The sequence below is a fragment of the Capsicum annuum genome, chromosome 10 (genome assembly GCF_002878395.1).
Source record: "Capsicum annuum cultivar UCD-10X-F1 chromosome 10, UCD10Xv1.1, whole genome shotgun sequence".
In the NCBI taxonomy this organism is placed as follows: domain Eukaryota; kingdom Viridiplantae; phylum Streptophyta; class Magnoliopsida; order Solanales; family Solanaceae; genus Capsicum; species Capsicum annuum.
Genome location: NC_061120.1, coordinates 2,440,576 through 2,460,091, shown reverse-complemented (window position 1 = coordinate 2,460,091; position 19,516 = coordinate 2,440,576). Strand labels below are relative to the sequence as shown.

The following is a 19,516-nucleotide window of genomic DNA, read 5'->3' as shown; positions in this document are numbered from 1 at the left end:
CAAAATTGTTATGTCAAAGTTGTAATATATAGTATGTAATGGTTAATAGTTATGGTAAATTTGTAATATTCACAAGTAAATGAATAACAAGTGCATGTTTCAATTAAATTAAAGGTCAAATATTAGAGCCCTAAATATTATAAATTCATACGAAAATTTTTAAAAATGCCTTAATTAAATTGTAATAATCTTTTGATTTTGAAGCACGAAACAATAATAAGTAGGACCAACGATTACTAATCAATAAAATTTGTGTTGGGTGGGGGATCAGTGGAGAATCGATTTTCAATTTGTTTAGGGTTTTCAAGCTGAATCGAATGAAAAAGATAAAATATCTAAGAAAGGAAAAATTTTTATATTCAATATATAACTCGCTTTTTTTGTGAGTTATATACAAATAAGAAGGATAACTCACAAAAAAAAGTGAGTTATACACTTTTTGTAAACTTAACGTCAACATTCACATTGTCGTTAACAAAAAAGGCATAACTCACTTTTTGTGTGAAATAAGCCTATTGTGATATTACGTTATATACATGACATATTTAGATATTTTTTTTAAAGTGGGCGACGTATTTTGATCACCCACTCTCATTTTTACTTATGGTTAATGACAAATCAAGAAAAAATGTTATTTTTTCTCATGTTTTACCTTTAACATTAATTAGTTATTCTCCAGATCTTTTTCAAATACTATTACGGAATACTAAACATCAGTTAATAGTGGCAATAAAATAAAAGATAATTTGATTTTCATTTTAACTTATTATTTTTAACAAATAAAAAAATAATAATTTCTTTTCTTTCATGTTTTATCCTTAACATTAAGTACTTATTCTCCAGATTATTTTTCAATACCATCTCCAGAGGTGGAGTCAGAATTTCTCCTCTGGGGATTCAAATTTGAAGAAAAATTCACCGAAGAGGGTTCAACATCTACAATATACACATAAAAATTATTTTATATCGTATATTAACAGTATAATTTTTTGTTGAGGAGGGTTCGGACGAACTCTCTATTACTAGATTAATTCCGCTTCTGAACATCGAATAGAAATAATATATACTCCCTCCGTTTCGAAATAAGTGAATTGTTGGGGTATTTATTGGTGTTTCAAAATAAGTGAATAATTGAATTTTTTTCCGAATTTGGCCTTATGATTTGACAACCAATTAACTTTTGAAAAGGTATTACAAGGTCAACTTTTTCATTTTTTTGGGGTAAAAATGAAAAGTTACGTTAAATTTATGTTTTTAATGTTTTTTCCTTAATTTTAGTGTCAAAATCCAATAATTTATTTATTATAAAACGGAGAGAGTATCAATTATTATTCTTTTAATAAATATTTAAATTAAAATGTGACAAGTAAATTCAAACGGAGTGTTTAGTTTAACAACTAAACTGAAGGTGAAAGTACACTTGATTAGTGGCATGAAATGAGCCAATCACATCAATTCAATCAAGAAAATAAATCCCAATGTAAAAAACAAAAAGAAATAGTACTACTACTATATAATAATTTTAATTTTTACCCAAAAAGTATAGTGACAACTTTCTATAAATATAGCTAAGATTGTACTTTATTTTTTGTATCACTTCTCTCACAATTTTTTTTTTTTTTTTAACAACCCCAAAATTTGCCTCTTTCCACTTGTAGGAAAGAGATTTTTGTGTGTTTCTTTTCCTTCATTTACACATCAAAATTTCAAGATTAAGGTATACTTACACTTTCACTAGCAATTTCAATTGAATTATGTATACATTTGTGGATCTAATCTTAGCAATTTTGTATTTGATTTTGTAAATCCATTACTTAAAATAAGCATAAATAGTAGATATAACAAGTTGTAGTAGAATTCTATTTTGTATACATTTTGTAAAAAGAAATTGTGTGTGTATATACTGTATACTCATGTAGTGGATCTGATCTCAATTTTTTTTTTTTTTTTGATTTTGTAAATTGTTATGTATGTGTATAGGTTAAGAATTTCATTAAATTAGCATAAAGTTCAAATCTTGGAGGTTTTTGAATTGTGGGGTTTTCCTAAAATTGAATATATTTGTAGTAAAGGTTTTGTTTTGTGTGTGTTTCTTTAAGAATTTCATTAAATAAGCATAAAGTTCAAATCTTGGAGGTTTTTGAATTGTGGGGTTTTCATAAAATTGACTATATTTGTAGTAAATGTATTGTTTTTTTGTGTGTTTGTTATTCTTGTTGTTCATTTGTACATGAAAATTTCAAGATTTAGGTATACTTAAACTTTCACTAGCAATTTTAATTGAACTATGTATAAAAAGATTTGTAAAAGAATTGTCTTTTTATACATATGTGGATCTGATCTTAGCTATTTGTTGTGTGCTTTTATGTTTTTCGGTTGTTTGTTTGATTATATTGTTATCTGTCCTGAGCCGGCAGGGGATCTATCGAAAACAACCTCTCTATTTCATTTGAGGTAGTGGTATGGTCTGCGGGAATACACTGGGTATGTTGTTGTACTCATACCATGTATATATTTTGTAAAAGAACCGTATTTTTAAACACCCGTTGGCCATTTATGTACTCTGAATCATGTGGATCTGATCACCATTTACAATTTTTCTATTTAGTTTGTAAATCCATCGATTGCTAGTTATGCTGATATAGAGTGTTATGGATTCACCTAGTCGTGACTCGGAACTCAGATTCCCTATATATGTTTAAATAAGTTCACTTAATAAGCGTAAATAATTGATTTCAAACGAGTAAATCAAACAAGTTGTAGTGGAACATGGAACTCGAACACGTAAAGTTCAAATCTTTGAGTATTATGGATTTATTCGAACTCAATAGTTTTGCGTCGACCCTATATATGTGTTAAAAGCAAGTTGTGGTTGAGAACCAGCCCGAAGTCATAAAGTTCGAATCTTGGATTCGCCTCTAATGTGATTAGTTGATAAGGATTTATCTTACTGGATTTGCCGTCTTGGTTCTTTCATATGACACAGAAATGTGGCCTACCATGGGCCTCTATGTTGCTCGGACTCTTCAAAAATGTCGACGGGTGCGTGTCGGATCCTCTAAAAATAGTGTATCTTTTGCATGATCCGACTCGTGTGCGGCAACGTTTTTGGAGAGTCCGAGTAACTTAGATGGGCCTAATCCTCCCTACTTTGTGGTTTCTGTGACTTGTAAAAATAAATGATTTTAATTATTTGTTATGACAAACTTTTTGTAGGGTCTTGATAATTGAATTTACGAGTGGATAGAGTTTGTGGGAGAGTGAGAAAATGACGACTCGGAATCTGGAGAAATTGGCATCCATTGATGCCCATTTGAGGGCTTTGGTGCCTGGCAAGGTCTCCGAGGATGACAAGTTGATCGAATATGATGCTTTACTTTTGGATAGTTTCCTCGACATTCTTCAGGATCTGCACGGAGAGGATCTCAAGGAAACGGTATATACATTATGTTTTTTGTTCCGCTTTCGTTGTAACATCCACACTTATTGTTGTTTTTTTAGGAATTATTTTTAATCGGGGCAATGATTAGCCAATTGTCGGTCATCTTCCAAGCTGTGTTGCTCGGAATCTCCAAAAATGTTGTCGCACAGCCGTATCCTCCAATGAAACACTACTTTTGGTGGATCTGACATGCATCCGACTACATATTTGAGAGTTCGAGCAACATAGCTTCGAAGTTACAGTGATTTTACTTGGTATCAGATTAGCAAGATCAAATTGGATTTGGTTGGTTGGGGGGGGGGGATGTGTTTTTCTTCGTTTTTCAATCTTTTTGCTTGTTTGAAGCTATTGGATCTTTATATTTATTCTCTGTAAACGTTTGGGCTTAATGAAAAGGTAGTACAACACGGAATGCATGGTAAGTGCAAGAGCTTGAATCCTACCGTTAAACAAGTTTATTATTTACATGGAATTTGCGGTAGGTGCACGAGCACCACATTTCATAGCTGAAGTACGTGGACGGTACTAAAGCTTTTTGTATTTTCTTTAATTCCGGCACAGGTCCAAGAGTGTTATGAACTTTCTGCGAAGTACGAAGGCAAGCATGATCCAAAGAAGCTGGAGGAGCTTGGAAGTATGTTGACGAGTTTGGATCCTGGGGATTCCATCGTCATTGCTAAAGCTTTCTCTCACATGCTTAATTTAGCCAATTTGGCCGAGGAGGTGCAGATTGCCTACCGTCGACGACAAAAGTTGAAAAAGGGCGACTTTGCTGATGAGAACAATGCAACAACTGAATCAGATATCGAAGAAACTTTCAAGAAACTTGTAGGGGAATTGAAAAAGTCTCCTCAAGAAGTTTTCGAAGCTCTGAAGAATCAGACGGTGGATCTCGTCTTAACTGCTCATCCTACTCAATCCGTCAGAAGATCTTTGCTTCAAAAGCATGGAAGGTCTGCTCTTTTACTACCAATTTCCTTCTCTTGAGCCGAAATATATCGTAGAATTGTTATCTCTTGTTCTGACTTTTCTTATGTTTAGGATCCGAAATTGCTTGGCTCAGCTGTACGCTAAAGACATTACACCCGATGATAAACAAGAGCTTGATGAGGCTTTACAGAGGGAGGTAAGATATCTATTTATTTACTTGATGCTTGGAATCTTAATTTCTTGTGCTTTTCGATGGACTTCCTTCCTATCGTTCAGACTGTCAATATCTATCTATACGTATAATATTCGCCTAGATTAACATTTTGAGATCTCTAAAGTTCTGTCACACTGCGGACATGAACAATCGGAATGACTATAGTCATCTCTGTAAACTTACTTTTGTTCTCTTTGGTTATTTAGTTAACCAGCGAAAACTTTATTAAGCTTGTTATATCGGAGGAAGTGAGCTCTATTCGGCGACAACGACTATGCTTCAATCCCAAGCAAGTTGGGGTCGACAATATGAATTTTCACCGACCATATTACCCCATTTAATCTCATCTCAGCCCAAATATTATATATATACAGAAAACATAGAAAGTACCAGAAGTTCGTTATATATTTTCTACTGAAGTATAAATTTTCGAAAAATTAAACAAATTGATGGATGAAGGCGATATTGATTTTTCTCTCTTTAATCCTGTTTATGTGTCGCTAAAAGTAAAATGTGTAGTGTTGAGCTTCAAATTTGAGAAAATGTGTTGCGCTCTCCTTGAATCATCGTGCGGTGATAAGGTAACTTCCTTGGTTCTCTTCACAGTTCGTATCTGCTATTTTCTTGCAGATTCAAGCAGCTTTCCGCACTGATGAGATTCGGAGGACTGCTCCAACTCCGCAGGATGAAATGAGAGCTGGAATGAGCTACTTTCATGAAACTATTTGGAAGGGTGTTCCACAGTTCCTTCGCCGTCTTGACACAGCTCTTAAAAACATAGGGATTAATGAACGAGTTCCTTACAATGCTCCTCTTATTCAATTCTCCTCTTGGATGGGTGGTGATCGGGATGGTACACTCCATTCTAATACATAATTCTTTTTTAATATCTACACACACACACACACACTCCCGTTTGTCGCTCAGCGGTTGTCTGATACTAAATGTAGGTAATCCAAGAGTGACTCCCGAGGTCACAAGAGATGTCTGCTTATTAGCAAGAATGATGGCAGCGAACTTGTACTATTCGCAAATTGAGGATCTCATGTTTGAGGTATCGAAGAACAACTTAATATTTTTTCCAGTTTGCTCTTTGATCCATCTTGAAGCAATGCGTCAGTTTTATGGTCTTTTGTATTATTCTAACTCGTACGTTTTTTCAGTTATCTATGTGGCGTTGCAACGAGGAGCTTCGTGTTCGAGCAGCTGAACTTTACAGGTCCTCACGGAGAGACACCAAGCACTACATAGGTAACTACTTACTGTTATTTCTCCAGAAATTGCATCAACTAGTCTCTTTCAATCTTTATTTGTATGGTGCGATTGTATAATTCTAGTCGTCGACTCTTCCTTTTGTTGTAGAATTCTGGAAAACAATTCCGCCAAGTGAACCATATCGTGTAATTCTTGGTGATGTGAGAGACAAGCTGTATCAGACACGTGAGCGTACTCGTCAACTGCTAGCCCATGGAATCTCTGATATTCCTGAGGATGCAACTTATACTAGCATTGAGCAGGTATCTAATACTTGCGAGCCTTCTATACGAAGAACATTTTAAAAGCTAAGCCAGGAACAATTACTAATGTGATGCTTATGTGGTTGTACGTTTTATGCAGTTCTTGGAACCTCTTGAGGTCTGCTACAGATCTCTTTGTGATTGTGGTGATCGTCCCATTGCCGATGGAAGCCTTCTGGATTTTCTAAGACAAGTTTCTACCTTTGGACTCTCATTTGTGAGACTTGACATAAGACAAGAGTCGGACCGCCATACTGACGTCCTTGATGCCATTACTCAACACTTGGAAATTGGTTCATATCGTGAATGGTCTGAAGAACGTAGACAGGAGTGGCTTCTTTCTGAACTCAGCGGCAAGAGACCTTTATTTGGACCCGATCTTCCAAAAACTGAAGAAATTGCTGATGTTTTGGATACACTCCATGTCATATCAGAACTTCCATCAGACTGCTTCGGGGCATACATTATCTCAATGGCCACCGCGCCATCTGATGTGCTTGCAGTTGAGCTCCTACAGCGTGAATGCCATGTCAAGCAACCTTTACGAGTGGTTCCACTTTTTGAAAAATTAGACGATCTGGTTGCTGCTCCTGCTGCTGTTGCACGTCTCTTCTCGATTGAGTGGTACAGAAACCGGATCAATGGGAAACAAGAGGTTATGATCGGGTATTCGGACTCTGGCAAGGATGCTGGTAGGTTATCAGCAGCCTGGCAGCTATATAAGGCTCAAGAGGAGCTCATAAAAGTTGCCAAAGAACATGGCGTGAAGCTAACTATGTTCCACGGTAGAGGTGGTACGGTAGGAAGAGGAGGTGGCCCCACCCATCTTGCTATATTGTCTCAACCACCAGACACAATTGACGGATCTCTCCGTGTCACAGTTCAGGGAGAGGTTATTGAGCAATCGTTTGGGGAGGAACACTTGTGTTTTAGAACCCTCCAACGTTTTACTGCTGCTACCCTTGAACATGGGATGCATCCACCAGTCTCTCCAAAACCAGAATGGCGTGCACTTATGGATGAAATCGCAGTTATTGCTACAGAGAAGTATAGGTCAATCGTTTTCAAAGAACCCCGATTTGTTGAGTATTTCCGCTTGGTAAGTGTGTGCGGACAATGCTGCCGTTATATCTGTTCTCAACTCAGTATCAGTAGATATGATAACAAAGATTACGTCGAGTTAATTTGTTTATTTTTCTTTTAATACCATTGCAGGCCACGCCTGAGCTAGAGTATGGTCGTATGAACATTGGCAGCCGTCCATCAAAACGTAAACCAAGTGGAGGCATAGAATCACTCAGAGCTATTCCATGGATCTTTGCCTGGACGCAAACAAGGTTTCATCTCCCGGTCTGGCTCGGCTTTGGGGCAGCATTTAAGTATGCCGTTAACAAGGATATCAAGAACCTACACATGCTGCAGGAAATGTACAATGCATGGCCATTCTTTAGAGTCACTATTGACTTGGTTGAGATGGTGTTCGCCAAGGGAGATCCAGGTATTGCAGCTTTGTACGACAAGCTTCTTGTTTCGGATGACTTGTGGTCCTTCGGTGAGCTTTTGCGGTCCAACTACGAGGAGACAAGGACCCTCCTGCTCCAGGTAACTCTTCATGAATTCCGAAAAGTACCTGTTATCACTTATTATGTCCGATTTCATAAAAAGGAACATTGTAGCAACGATAAAGTTGTTTTCGTGTGACCTATAGATCACGGCTTACTATTACTCGTGTTAGAGTAGGCTGCCTACATCAACACCGCTGTACTATGTGCACCTTCCTCAGATGCTTCGTGCATCAGACTGTATTCATCGCTCTAAGTTACATTTTTGACCGTTCTTAATAGATTGCTGGACACAAGGATCTTCTGGAGGGAGACCCTCACCTGAAACAACGACTCAGACTGCGTGATGCCTACATCACGACCTTAAACGTGTTGCAAGCCTACACTCTTAAGCGTATACGTGATCCAAACTACCATGTCAAGTTGAGGCCTCATATTTCAAAGGAATACATGGAATCGAAGTCAGCTGCCGAATTAGTAACTTCGAAGTCAGCTGCCGAATTAGTAACTCTGAACCCGACAAGCGAATACGCTCCTGGCTTGGAGGACACACTTATCTTGACGATGAAAGGTATCGCTGCTGGAATGCAGAACACAGGCTAAACGCAAAGAACCTCACCTCATTCGTGTTTTTCTAATTTTATACTTGAAAAAGCATCAATCTGGTTTACGATGAAAGATGATGTATTTTTCATCTTGTTGTGTTTATGTTGTGTTTTTTCGAGGTGGCGTTGTTTTTTGTCCACCCTATAGAGATCATGTTCGATCAAGTTACTTATCGTGAAGGCCTCGAAAATAAGACTGTATTTGAGCAAATGTTGCACCTGTATGAACTGTGTAATTCATTGCTGGCTTAATGAAATATATGCATTTGCTTCCAACATCCAATTTTATGGACATGTTTTTTGAGGTTATGGTCTGGTTTTTGCTAACTTTTTAGTATATTGTATCCATAAAAAGCAATCCGGTGCACTAAAGCTCTCGCTATGCGCAGGGTCCGGGGAGGGACCCCATCCAATTTTCTGTCAGAGGCTGCTTCCAAGGCTTGAATTCGTGACCTCCTGGTCACATGACAACAATTTTACCAGTTACTCCAAGGCTCCCCTTTAGTATATTGTATCTATGCGCTTCATATTTGCTCTGAGTTTGCTTATAGAAATATAGCCCCCTCACGTCGATCCCACGAGTGTCTTATCCATTCTCATTGAACGACGACAGGGGAGCAAATACCCATAAAAAACTCACATTGGATTTTAGGGATAACATTATTGGACTTGTAAATCAATGGGAAAAAAGTTCAAAATATACCTAAACTTTGACGAATTTTGTTGTAATACGCCTCAACTCTATGGGGGTCTTATGATCTCCTCAACTATTTATTATCGTATTTTTATGGCATATATTTGTCACCAGCTAAATCATTGCATGAATTTACGCGCACTGGCGTGTAAGGGTCTGAAGTGGTCCAACTATTATAAACTGAAGCAGTTAGATGAATTGTTAATAGAAGAGCTGTTTTATTTAGCTTCAAGCAATCAGAATAAATAGAGTAGTAGTACAATGGAAACAGAAAAATGACTGCATAAGCCTAGAAAATAGGAACAACTATACTAGGATAATGATTAAAAATAAATTGCTATCCTAAAAATCTGCTAAGGATTTTGACCTATTCTAACAACTCCTGAAACACAGTAACATCTCCTTCTGGATCAGGAGCTGCAAATTCCCAGCTTTTCTCTAAGAAACTCGAACCTGCTAACATGAAATGACTTGGTAAAAATGTCCGCTACTTGATTATCTGATTTGCAATAGAGTAAAACCACTTCACCGTTCTTCTGCACTTCCCTCAAAAAATAAAACTTGATATTGAAGTGCTTGGTCCTTCCATGAAACACAGGATCTTTGGATATGGCTATGGCAGCTTGATTATCCACAAAGATCGCAGTGCTTTCTTCTTGCTCCAGTTTCAGATCAATCAAAACTTTCCTGAGCCATATTGCTTAATTAACAGCAGCAGTTGCTGCTATGAATTCTGCTTCAGCTGTTGACTGTGCTACTGCACTGTTTCCTGTTTCTTTGAGCACCATGAGAAACACCCTGATCCAAAAGTGAAGCAGTAACCGAAAGTACTTTTCATATCACTAGCTGAGCCGCCCCAATCACTATCAGAATATCCACAGAGTTTGAAGTTTTGACTTTTGCCAAATTTGATGTCATAGGCTAGAGTTCCTTTAAGATACCTAACCACTCTTTTGGCAGCTATCATGTGCATCTTACTTGCACAAGTTAAAAACCTGGATAAAACACTCACAGGAAACAAAATGACAGGCCTTGTTGTCGTGAGATACATCAAGCATCCAATTGAGCTTCGATATGCTCCTTCACCAACTAGCTCAGCTCCATCATCCCTTTTCTGTTTTTCTTTTTGATTCATCGGAGTACTCACACTCTTGCATTCTTCCATTCTAAATCTTTTTAGAATCTCCTTCATGTATTTCTTTTGACAAATAAAGACTTCATTTCGAGTTTGCTTGATCTCCATTCCCAGAAAATAAATCATCTCGCTAAGATCAGTCATCTCAAAGACTTTCATCATCTCCTCCTTGAATTCTTCAATCAAAGCTATATTATTTCCTGTCACACGTAAATCATCGACATACAGAGAAATAATAATAATGTTAGAGCCAACTTTCTTGACATAAAGAGTCGATTCACTTAAGCCTTTTTCAAAGCCTAAGTCTAGCAAATGGTTATCCATTCCCAAGCTCTAGGAGCTTGCTTTAGCCAGTATAAAGCTTTCTTTAATAGATAAACCATATCTTCATGTCCTGGTACACTGAACCCTTCTGGTTGCTCAACATAAATTTCTTTCTGCAATACACCATTCAAGAAGGTAGACTTCACGTCCATTTGAAAAATCTTCCAACTTTTTTGTGCTGCTATAGCCAAAAGCATTCGAAATGTATCCAATTTAGCTACCGGGGCAAAAGTATCAGAAAAATCTACTCCCCAAACTTGTGTGTAGCCTTTCACCACCAATCTAGCTTTGTGCTTGTTTATCGAGCAGTCCGGATTGAACTTGGTTCGGAAAATCCATTTAACTCCAATCACTTTTCTATCTTGTGGTCTTTTCACTAGCTTCCAAGTTTGGCTCTTTTCTATCATGGCCAACTCCTCCTTCATTGCATTTATCCATTTTTGATCAATTTTTGCTTCCTCGTATCCTGCAGGTTTAAAAACAACAACATTGCATCTTTGATAAATATCAGAGAGTGACCTTGTTCCGCTAATAGGTTGATCATTCACCGATTCATCATAATCAAGCTTTGAATCATCATTTTTAACTCGAGACTCCTTATTCCAGTCCCATTGCTCATCTTCAAGGAATTGAATGTCTCTACTTACCACAATCTTTCCTGATTGAGGTTGAAAGATCCTATAAGCTTTAGAAATCGAACTGCAGCCAGTGAAAACCCCTGGTTCAGTCTTCTCATCAAGCTTATCTCTTTTGACCTGTGGAACATAAGAAAAACACATACATCCAAATATTTTGAGATTTTTTACAGTAGGTTTAACACCATACCAAGCCTTAAAAGGAGTCTTCTTTTCCACTGCCCTTGTCGGCAGTCTATTCAGCAAGAAAACAACTGTGTTCGCTGCTTCTGCCCAGAATTTCTTCGGCAGATTTTTCTTATGCAATAAACACCTGGTCATCTCCATTATTGTTCTATTCTTTCTCTCACTCACTCCATTTTGCTGTGGAGAATATAGGACAGTGAGCTGGTGCTCTATTCCAGCTTCTTCACAAAATGAACATATCTGATGTATATTCAGTTCCATTATCTGATCTAATGACCTGAATCTTGCAGCCGCTCTGATTTTCTATCCAAGCTTTGAACTTCATGAAAATTTCAGCAACTTCGGAATTAAACTTAATAAAATAAATCCAACATATTCTTGTTAGATCAAAAATGAAAATAATATAATACATGCTGCCATTGAGCGATGGAGTTCTTTATGGACCACAGAGATCGGTATGAATGAGCTGCAATCTCTCTGTAGCTCTCCATGTGGAAATTTTAAATGGAAGCCTAATCTGCTTGCCAAGCAAAGCTTTACATCTTGAGAGATGCTTCTCCAAGTTTGGTAAACTACTTATCATTTTGCTCCTTTGCATAAACAACAAAGCTTTGTGATGAAAATGCCTCAACCTTTTGTGCCACATTTCCGCAACGGAGGACTGACTTGTAAAAGCTATTTGTTTCTCTACCAATGGATTCAAAGAAAAACTTTTTCCCTGCATTTTGATTCTAAACATTTTCTGACCGCTAGGATCACTGATTAGACACGCCTTATTTTCAAATAATAATTTGAATCCATTTTCCAGCAGTTGTCCAACACTTAATAAATTTTGATCAAGTTCAGGAACAAATAAAACTTCATAAATAAGTTTTGTACCTCTATAACTCTCAATTGCTACAGTTCCCTTTCCTGCCGCTGGGAGGTATTCTCCATTTCCAATCCTGACTCTTGATTTAACTGATTTTTCAAGCTCTCTAAAAAGCTTTTCATCACTGGTTTCCAGCTTTCACTTGAACTTTTGCTTGCGTAACAGGTAGCCACAAACAATTGCTCTTCTCGCTCTTGGTCTGCAATTTGTGCTTTATTTTGTTGTTGTAGACGCTTCTCTTTGCAGATAATCTTAGCATGAACAAGTTTTTGACACTTTTGGCATTTCATATCAGGCATTCTCCAACACTTGAAGTGTGGATGATTTCTCCTCCCACAATGTTGACAAGGAGGATATTTACCTTCTTTGTTGTTAGCGGTGACAGTAGCATTTTTTCAGTTGTAGCTTCAGATTTTCCATAATTTCCCTTCTTTCCTTTTCCTTTATCCCCCCTGGCAGCACCTGAATCAAGTTGCAACTTTGCTTGCAGGACTCCCTCGATGGATCCTTCTTGCCTCATCATCCTTCGTTGTTCTTATGCCTGCAGAGCACTCAATAACTCTGCCAAGCTAAGGTTTGACAGATCTTTAGCATTCTCCAATGAAGCAATAGTTGCCTCATATCTCTTAGGTAAGGTTACGAGTATCTTTTGAACTATTCTATTGTCATTAAGTTTAGTTCCAAGTATCCTTACCTTATTTGCAATCAGAAGCAAAATAATCCTTAATGGTTTCGGATTCCATCATTCTCTGCATCTCGAATTCTCTGACCAAGTTCAGTATTTTCATTCCTCTGATTCTTTCATCTCCCTCGTACTCTTTCTTGAGGAAATCTCAAATTTCTTTGGCTGATTTACATGTCATTACTCTACTGAAAATGGTGGTAGAAACTACAGCAAAGAGACAGGATTTAGCTTTGGACTTCGTTGTTCTCCTCGCCTTGTGAGCTTTAATCTGAGCCATGGTTGGATTCTCTGGCAAAGGAAGCACTTCATAGTCTTCCTCGACAGCCTCCCACAAATAGCAGGCCTCTAAATAAGCCTGCATTTTTATTGCCCAGGCTTGATAATTTTTCCCGTCAAAAATTGGCGGAGCCATAGTAGAAAAAGAACCTGCATTCTCCATTGTTTGAATGGTGTTTTGCAACCACAAATTTGGATAAACACTCAAAAAAAAATAATACTCACAAGTCTCTCACAAGCCCCTTAAGAAGTAGGACTTTAATACCAATGTTATAAACTGAAGCAGTTAGATGAATTGTTCATAGAAGAGCTGTTTTATTTAGCTTCAATCAATCAGAATAAATAGAGTAGCAGTACAACTGAAACAGAAAAATGACTGCTAAAAGACTGCATAATGCCTAGAAAATAAGAACAACTATACTAGGATAATGACTAAAAATAAACTGCTATCCTAAAAATCTGCTGAGGTCTTTTGACCCATTCCTAATAGCTCCTGAAACACAGTAACACCAGCTATAGATAAATATATGCCATAGAAATACGATAATAAATAGTTGAGGGGATCATAAGGACCCCGCAGAGTTGAGGCGTGTTACAACAAATTTCGCCAAAGTTTAGGTATATGCGAACCTTTTTCTACGCATTAACCCAATATAAAAAAAAAAAACATTTTTTCGTAAAAGATTATTTCTGTCATGCCAAACACACTCGTTGCGTCTCATCTGTATAATTCTGCATCTAATTTATGGTTAACTTTTCAAAAAGCAATGTCCTCAGTCGAGAATCATGAGATCTCATATTTAAATGTCGACAAAATTCAAGTCTTTATGAATATAGTTACTCCTTACTTATACTAATAAAGATAACAGATATCTCGTAAAATTAATTGAGGTGCAGCGACAACGTGACCAAAGATAATGTGACACATTTCTAAATGGTGGATAATGACTAGGTGAGTTGAAAAATAAATAGTGCTAATTAGATGAGGACAAATATGCTTTCTCACCAATCAAATATGACTTTTTTATGAAATAAATATACGTAGTCCACAAGGAAAGGGTACTTGGCATGTGAAAATAAATTCAAAACCTACTAATTTTCTACTACTACCTTTCGTCGGAGCCAAAATTTTCACAAGTAAATATACGAACTAGTCGAAAAGGATCCGACATTTATTATGTTTGCATAAAAAATATTTTTAATTATGTAAAAATAATATATGTCATACTCTCTCTGAACTCAATTTTAGCGTATTTTTATCGTCCTTGTGTGCTGACATGACATCTTTATTACATAAAAATGAAGCTCATGTTAAAGTTGTCATTTCAGCTAAAAAAAATGTCACATCAGCTAAAACGTAACAAAAGTACAGTAAAATTGAGTTGAGGGGTAATAGAATTCTATTGAAGTTGAAATGTGTCGCAGTAAATCTGGTCATAGTTCATAAAGGTACTATATATAAATATAAATATTATTTTTTAGCTTCTTAAAAAAAACAAAAAGAATCTAAGAAAACTTGAGATGTACAGTCCACATGGAAGGGTTTACTTGAATGCCAAGTTCAAAACTAATTCGACAAATAAAAGTGAACACTTTTTTTAATATCATGAATAAAGTAAGATTACGTACAATAGAAATACAAGGCAAAACTACGTAAATAAATCCTTTGCGGTCCGGCCGGAGCTTTAGTACACAAAACTGCTTTATTTATTTTAATTTAGTGAACACGTAAAAAATGAAGTAAGAAAGTAATATAATAAATGAAAATGCTGATGTCTGATGCTGATGTTGATGTTGGTTATGTCACATCTATTAAATTTCCAAGTAGGTGATGGATAGTTAATTAATAGTTTCCAAGAAACTTCCTAAAGTCTACTTCAAGTCTTTAATAATAATATTTTTTATTATAAACTTTATTATAATTTTCCACTATATATATATGTTTGAAATCTTTGTATGTATACAATTCATACAAGCAAAGTATCTTATTGTCATTTGACATCAGCAACATGTCTCCTGATGAAATGACTAATCTGAAAACTGTGATATCGACTATTGCATCTGTTACTGCTACAGTTATGCTCGTCCGGAGCGTAGCGAATGACTTAATCCCAAAGGAATTCCGAAGTTTTGTGTTCGATAATTTCCATGAGCTTTTTTGTCGTTTTTCTTCCAACTTTACTATCCTTATACATGAATTCCAGGGTCCGTCTCCAAACCTGGTGTTCGAGGCAGTTGAGGTGTATTTGGGTACGATAGTGAACTCATCGACTAAGAGTATACGTATAGGTAAGACGGAGAATGATAAGGGATTGGTTATTACGATGGAGAAAGACGAGGAGATTATTGATGTTTTCGAGGATGTTAAGGTGAAATGGAGGATGGAATGTAGGCGTATCGAGTCAGGGAGTCAGAATGAGGAGATTCGCGACATGATAGCCGCGTTGTGTTCAGAACTTAGATGTTATGAGTTGAGTTTCCATAAGAGACATAAGCAGAAGGTGTTGAACTCGTATTTGCCATACATTATGGAGAGGTCAAAATCCGCTAAGGAAGAATCCAGGGCGATAAAACTGCATTCAAATTTTCGTAACTGGGGTCCTGATGGGATGAAACTCGAACATCCTATGACATTGGATACTCTGGCTATTGATGAAGAGGTTAAGGCCGCGTTGGTTGATGATTTGGCGAGTTTTGTTAAGGGGAAAGAGTACTATAGTAGGATTGGGAAAGCGTGGAAGCGAGGGTACTTGCTTTACGGCCCTCCAGGAACTGGTAAATCGAGTTTGATAGCTGCTATGGCGAATCATCTGAACTATGATGTATACGATTTGGATCTTACTGAAGTTCGTAGCAATTCAAGTCTGAGATCGTTGTTACTAGGCATGTCTGGTCGATCAATACTTGTGATCGAAGACATTGATTGCAGCATCAACATCGAGAACAGAGAAAAGGTGGAAGAAAAGGAGAACACAATAGGGTAAGTTACATATAGTTCAGTTTTCATGACATAGAGTAGTTACAGCTTACTGACGTATGAGTATCCTAGATAGGAAAGTATGGAGAACACGAATTAGGTTAGTAGGTTAGTGCGTGATGGGTGAGTCGTAGCCAGTGGTTAGGTGTGCTTTGGGGTAGCCTGTTTGTAGTTAGTTGTAGGACTTTTGCACATAGGATGGAGTCGATCTCTAGTTAGGGGGTTTGGGGGAGGTGGGCGCTTGCGATTTGTTAGTGTATCTTACTACTCTGTGTGTGCCTTATTTCTGTTTTTTCTACTTGTTTTGTGTTTTATTATGACCTTATTTACTGTCCTTGTGTTTTGAGCTAGCCGGGGGTCTGTCGGAGACAGTCTATCTACTTCTGGTATGGACTGCGTACATTTTATCCTCCCCAGACCCCACTAGGTGGGAATTCACCGGGTATTGTTGTTGTCGTTGTTGTTGTTCTTACCTCTACTTATGTGGATTTCTAACTTCACCAGGTGACATTGTCCGGGATACTTAACTTTCTCGATGGGATTTGGTCGTGTTGTGGAGAGGAACGGATAATTGTGGTCACGACTAACCACATTGACAAACTAGATGCAGCGTTGTTGAGGCCTGGACGAATGGACATGCACATTCACATGTCTTACTGCAGGTTATCCGCGTTTAAACAGTTGGTTTTCAATTACTTAGGGATTCGACAGCACGAACTGTTTGATCAGATTGGACAGCTCCTCGAAGAAGTGGAGGTTACACCAGCAGAAGTTGCAGGTGAACTGTTGAGAAGCAAGAATCCAAGTATATCGCTCCGAGGTCTACTTGAGTTTCTTGAAAACAAAATCGCGGAAAGGGAGAGATTGAAAGCTGAGACGGAGTTGAGAGAGCAGAACGAGGTAGCAGAGGAAGAACCTAAAGATGCAACGAAGCCTGAATCTAAATTCGACTCTTCTGAGGATCTTACTCACATCGTCGATCACTAGATGAACATGGAGGCCTATTTACTGTTTCTTCTTCTTGTTTTCTTGAAGGAACGCGATTGTAGTAATCAACTGACAAGAATAAATAGATTTAAAGTTGTTTTCATAAAGCTGAGAAGTACTTTGAGTTTAATAATATGTTGCTCGAACTCTTCAAAACAGCTAACAGAACGTTACATTGCTTAGATACACAGCCGACACTGAGATACACGATCAAGTAAATGTAGCGGCCAACACATAGGTACCAGTTTACCGCGTAGCTTGGTTGACCATTTCATTAGCTAACGTTGGTGTCCCAGTCGCAAACTCTGAACTCATTGTTAAGATCTCGAGTGGTCTGAGTTCAGAGTTTGTGAGATTTCTGCTGCTATACGTGCTCGTGAATTCATTAATACATATGAAGATCTGTACAAAAAGCTTCTTGATCATGAACTTTTCCTTAGACGTGACTCATGAAGAGTCACCGGTGTTGTTGCTTACACACAGCAAGCCCGGTAACTCGAACAATATTTATATAAACAACAGCTAAATCCTTGCAACTAGCTACTGAAATGGTCAATCGGTAACAATCTAAGCCGGTAAGCACAATAAACCAGTAATAAAGTAACTCGCGCTCTAATACGCTTCCCTCAAGGTAGGCAGTGCGTAACAATGGTTAGCTTCGCGAGAGCTTTGGTGAGAGTATCAGCGAGTTGAGTTGATCTACAACAGGAATATGAACAGTGTGACTTGGTTCTGCTACACTTGCTCGCGAACAAAGTGAAAGTCCACACAGCGATGTGCTTCACGCGACTGTGGAATATTGGATTTTCACACAGATAAGTTGCACAACAAGGTTACAGTAAAGGTCAGGATCCATAGTTGATCAGTAACAATCTAAGCCGGTAAGCACAATAAACCAGTAACAAAGTAACTTGTGCTCTAATACGCTCCCCTCAAGGTAAGCAGCGCGTAACAATAGCTAGCTTGAATGAATTTCTGTCGAAGGCTAGCTTTACGAGAGCTTTGGTGAGGGTATCAGCCAGTTGAGTTGATCTACGACATGAATATGAACAGTGTGACTTGGTTCTGCTACACTAGCTCGCGAACAAAGTGAAAGTCCACACAGCGATGTGCTTCATGCGGCTATGGAATATTGGATTTTCGCACAGATAAGTTGCACAACAAGGTTACAGTAAAGGTCAGGATCCATAGTCGATCAGTAACAATCTAAGCCGGTAAGCACAATAAACCAGTAACAAAGTAACTTGTGCTCTAATACGCTTCCCTCAAGGTAGGCAGTGCATAAGAATGGTTAGCTTCGCGAGAGCTTTGGTGAGGGTATCAGCGAGTTGAGTTGACCTACGACATGAATATGAACAATGTGAACTTGGTTCTGCTACACTTACTCGCGAACAAAGTGAAAGTTCACATATCGATGTGCTTCATGCGGGGCTATGGAACATTGGATTTTCGCATAGATAAGTTACGTGGAGCCTTGGAGTAACTGGTAAAGTTGCTACCTTGTGATCAGGAGGTCACGGGGTCAAGCCTTGGAAACAACCTCTGGCAGAAATGCAAGATAAGACTGCGTACAATGCACCTTGTGGTAGGGCCCTTCCCCGGACCCTTCGCATTGCAGGAGCTTTAGAGCATCGGGCTGCCCTTATACTCAGAGGCGGAGCTAGCCCTCTTTAAGGGGTTCGTCCGAACCCCCTTCGACGGAAAAATATACTATTTATATATGATTAAAATTATTTTTTATCTGGTTATAGTAGGTGTGGAACCCCCTTCGACTTAGTTTTCTTTGAATATTGAACCCCCTTACATGAAATCCTGGCTCCGCCTCTGCAGTTATACTTTACATTTCACCAACATTATTGTCATAGTAGAGGTGAGGATCCATTGTCACAAACTTAGTGTATCCTAATGTAACGCATTAGTGGTTGCTTTCATGGCTCGAAAACAGGAATTAGCGACAAACAACTTCTATCGCTAAATATCAAAAAGGTATCGCTAATCCTATTTAACGACAGATTATATGGACGAAAAAAGTAGTCACAAAGCATCCCACGTCAACAGAGTACAAGAGATGGTGATGTAGACAGTATATTCTAACGTAAAGCATTAGTGGTTGCTTTCATGATTTGAATTTCGTGACCTATAGGCGACTCGAAGACAACTTTACCATTGCTCCAACACTTCTTTAGCTACGGACTATTTAGCGACATATTAGCACTAATTTCAACCGTACAAACTTCGAATATGTACGATGTACATCTAGACACCTCAACTTGTCTTCATTATGTCAGTTAATTAAACACTCCAATTTACAAAATGATCGTCTGGACACCTTCAAAATTTATGTATTACGTCAGCGCTTAGTTGCTAGTTGAGACTAAGTTGTAGTGTCTAGACGTGCATTCTTGAAGTGTTTAGCGAGTTGAGATCAAGTTTGAGTGTCTATTTATGTATCGTATTTAATTTTAAAAAAATTATG

At 37.8% G+C, this 19,516-nt stretch overlaps 3 protein-coding genes across 4 annotated transcripts; 2 read left to right on the top strand and 1 right to left on the bottom strand.

Moving 5' to 3' along the window:
- The first annotated feature begins 1,458 nt into the window (after window positions 1-1,458).
- LOC107845307 (phosphoenolpyruvate carboxylase) lies at window positions 1,459-8,546 on the top strand. Of its 2 annotated transcripts, XM_016689553.2 has the most exons (12): window positions 1,548-1,717; window positions 2,418-2,484; window positions 3,217-3,436; window positions 4,004-4,395; window positions 4,484-4,568; window positions 5,217-5,439; window positions 5,537-5,640; window positions 5,750-5,837; window positions 5,949-6,103; window positions 6,204-7,202; window positions 7,319-7,705; window positions 7,948-8,546. In XM_016689553.2, exons 3-12 carry the CDS (start codon window positions 3,269-3,271, stop codon window positions 8,266-8,268), a joined length of 2,922 nt encoding a protein of 973 aa, XP_016545039.2. In that variant the 5' UTR covers window positions 1,548-1,717; window positions 2,418-2,484; window positions 3,217-3,268; the 3' UTR covers window positions 8,269-8,546. The 2 variants fall into 2 exon arrangements, with proteins under 2 accessions (XP_016545038.2, XP_016545039.2); XM_016689552.2 differs by lacking the exon at window positions 2,418-2,484 and having other exon boundaries at window positions 1,459-1,717.
- A 3,134-nt stretch (window positions 8,547-11,680) lies between these two features.
- On the bottom strand, window positions 11,681-12,638 carry LOC124888079. The gene is made up of 3 exons (XM_047398302.1): window positions 12,477-12,638; window positions 12,293-12,366; window positions 11,681-12,239 (listed from the first exon to the last, which is right to left on the bottom strand). The coding sequence occupies exons 1-3, from the start codon at window positions 12,636-12,638 to the stop codon at window positions 11,681-11,683; spliced, it is 795 nt and encodes a 264-aa protein (XP_047254258.1).
- Window positions 12,639-15,025: 2,387 nt separating this feature from the next.
- On the top strand, window positions 15,026-17,198 carry LOC107845651 (AAA-ATPase At3g50940). Its single transcript, XM_047398403.1, is given in 2 exon segments — window positions 15,026-16,060; window positions 16,558-17,198. Coding segments are annotated over 2 exon segments (1,458 nt in total). The 5' UTR covers window positions 15,026-15,085; the 3' UTR covers window positions 17,041-17,198.
- The last annotated feature ends 2,318 nt before the right edge of the window (window positions 17,199-19,516 follow it).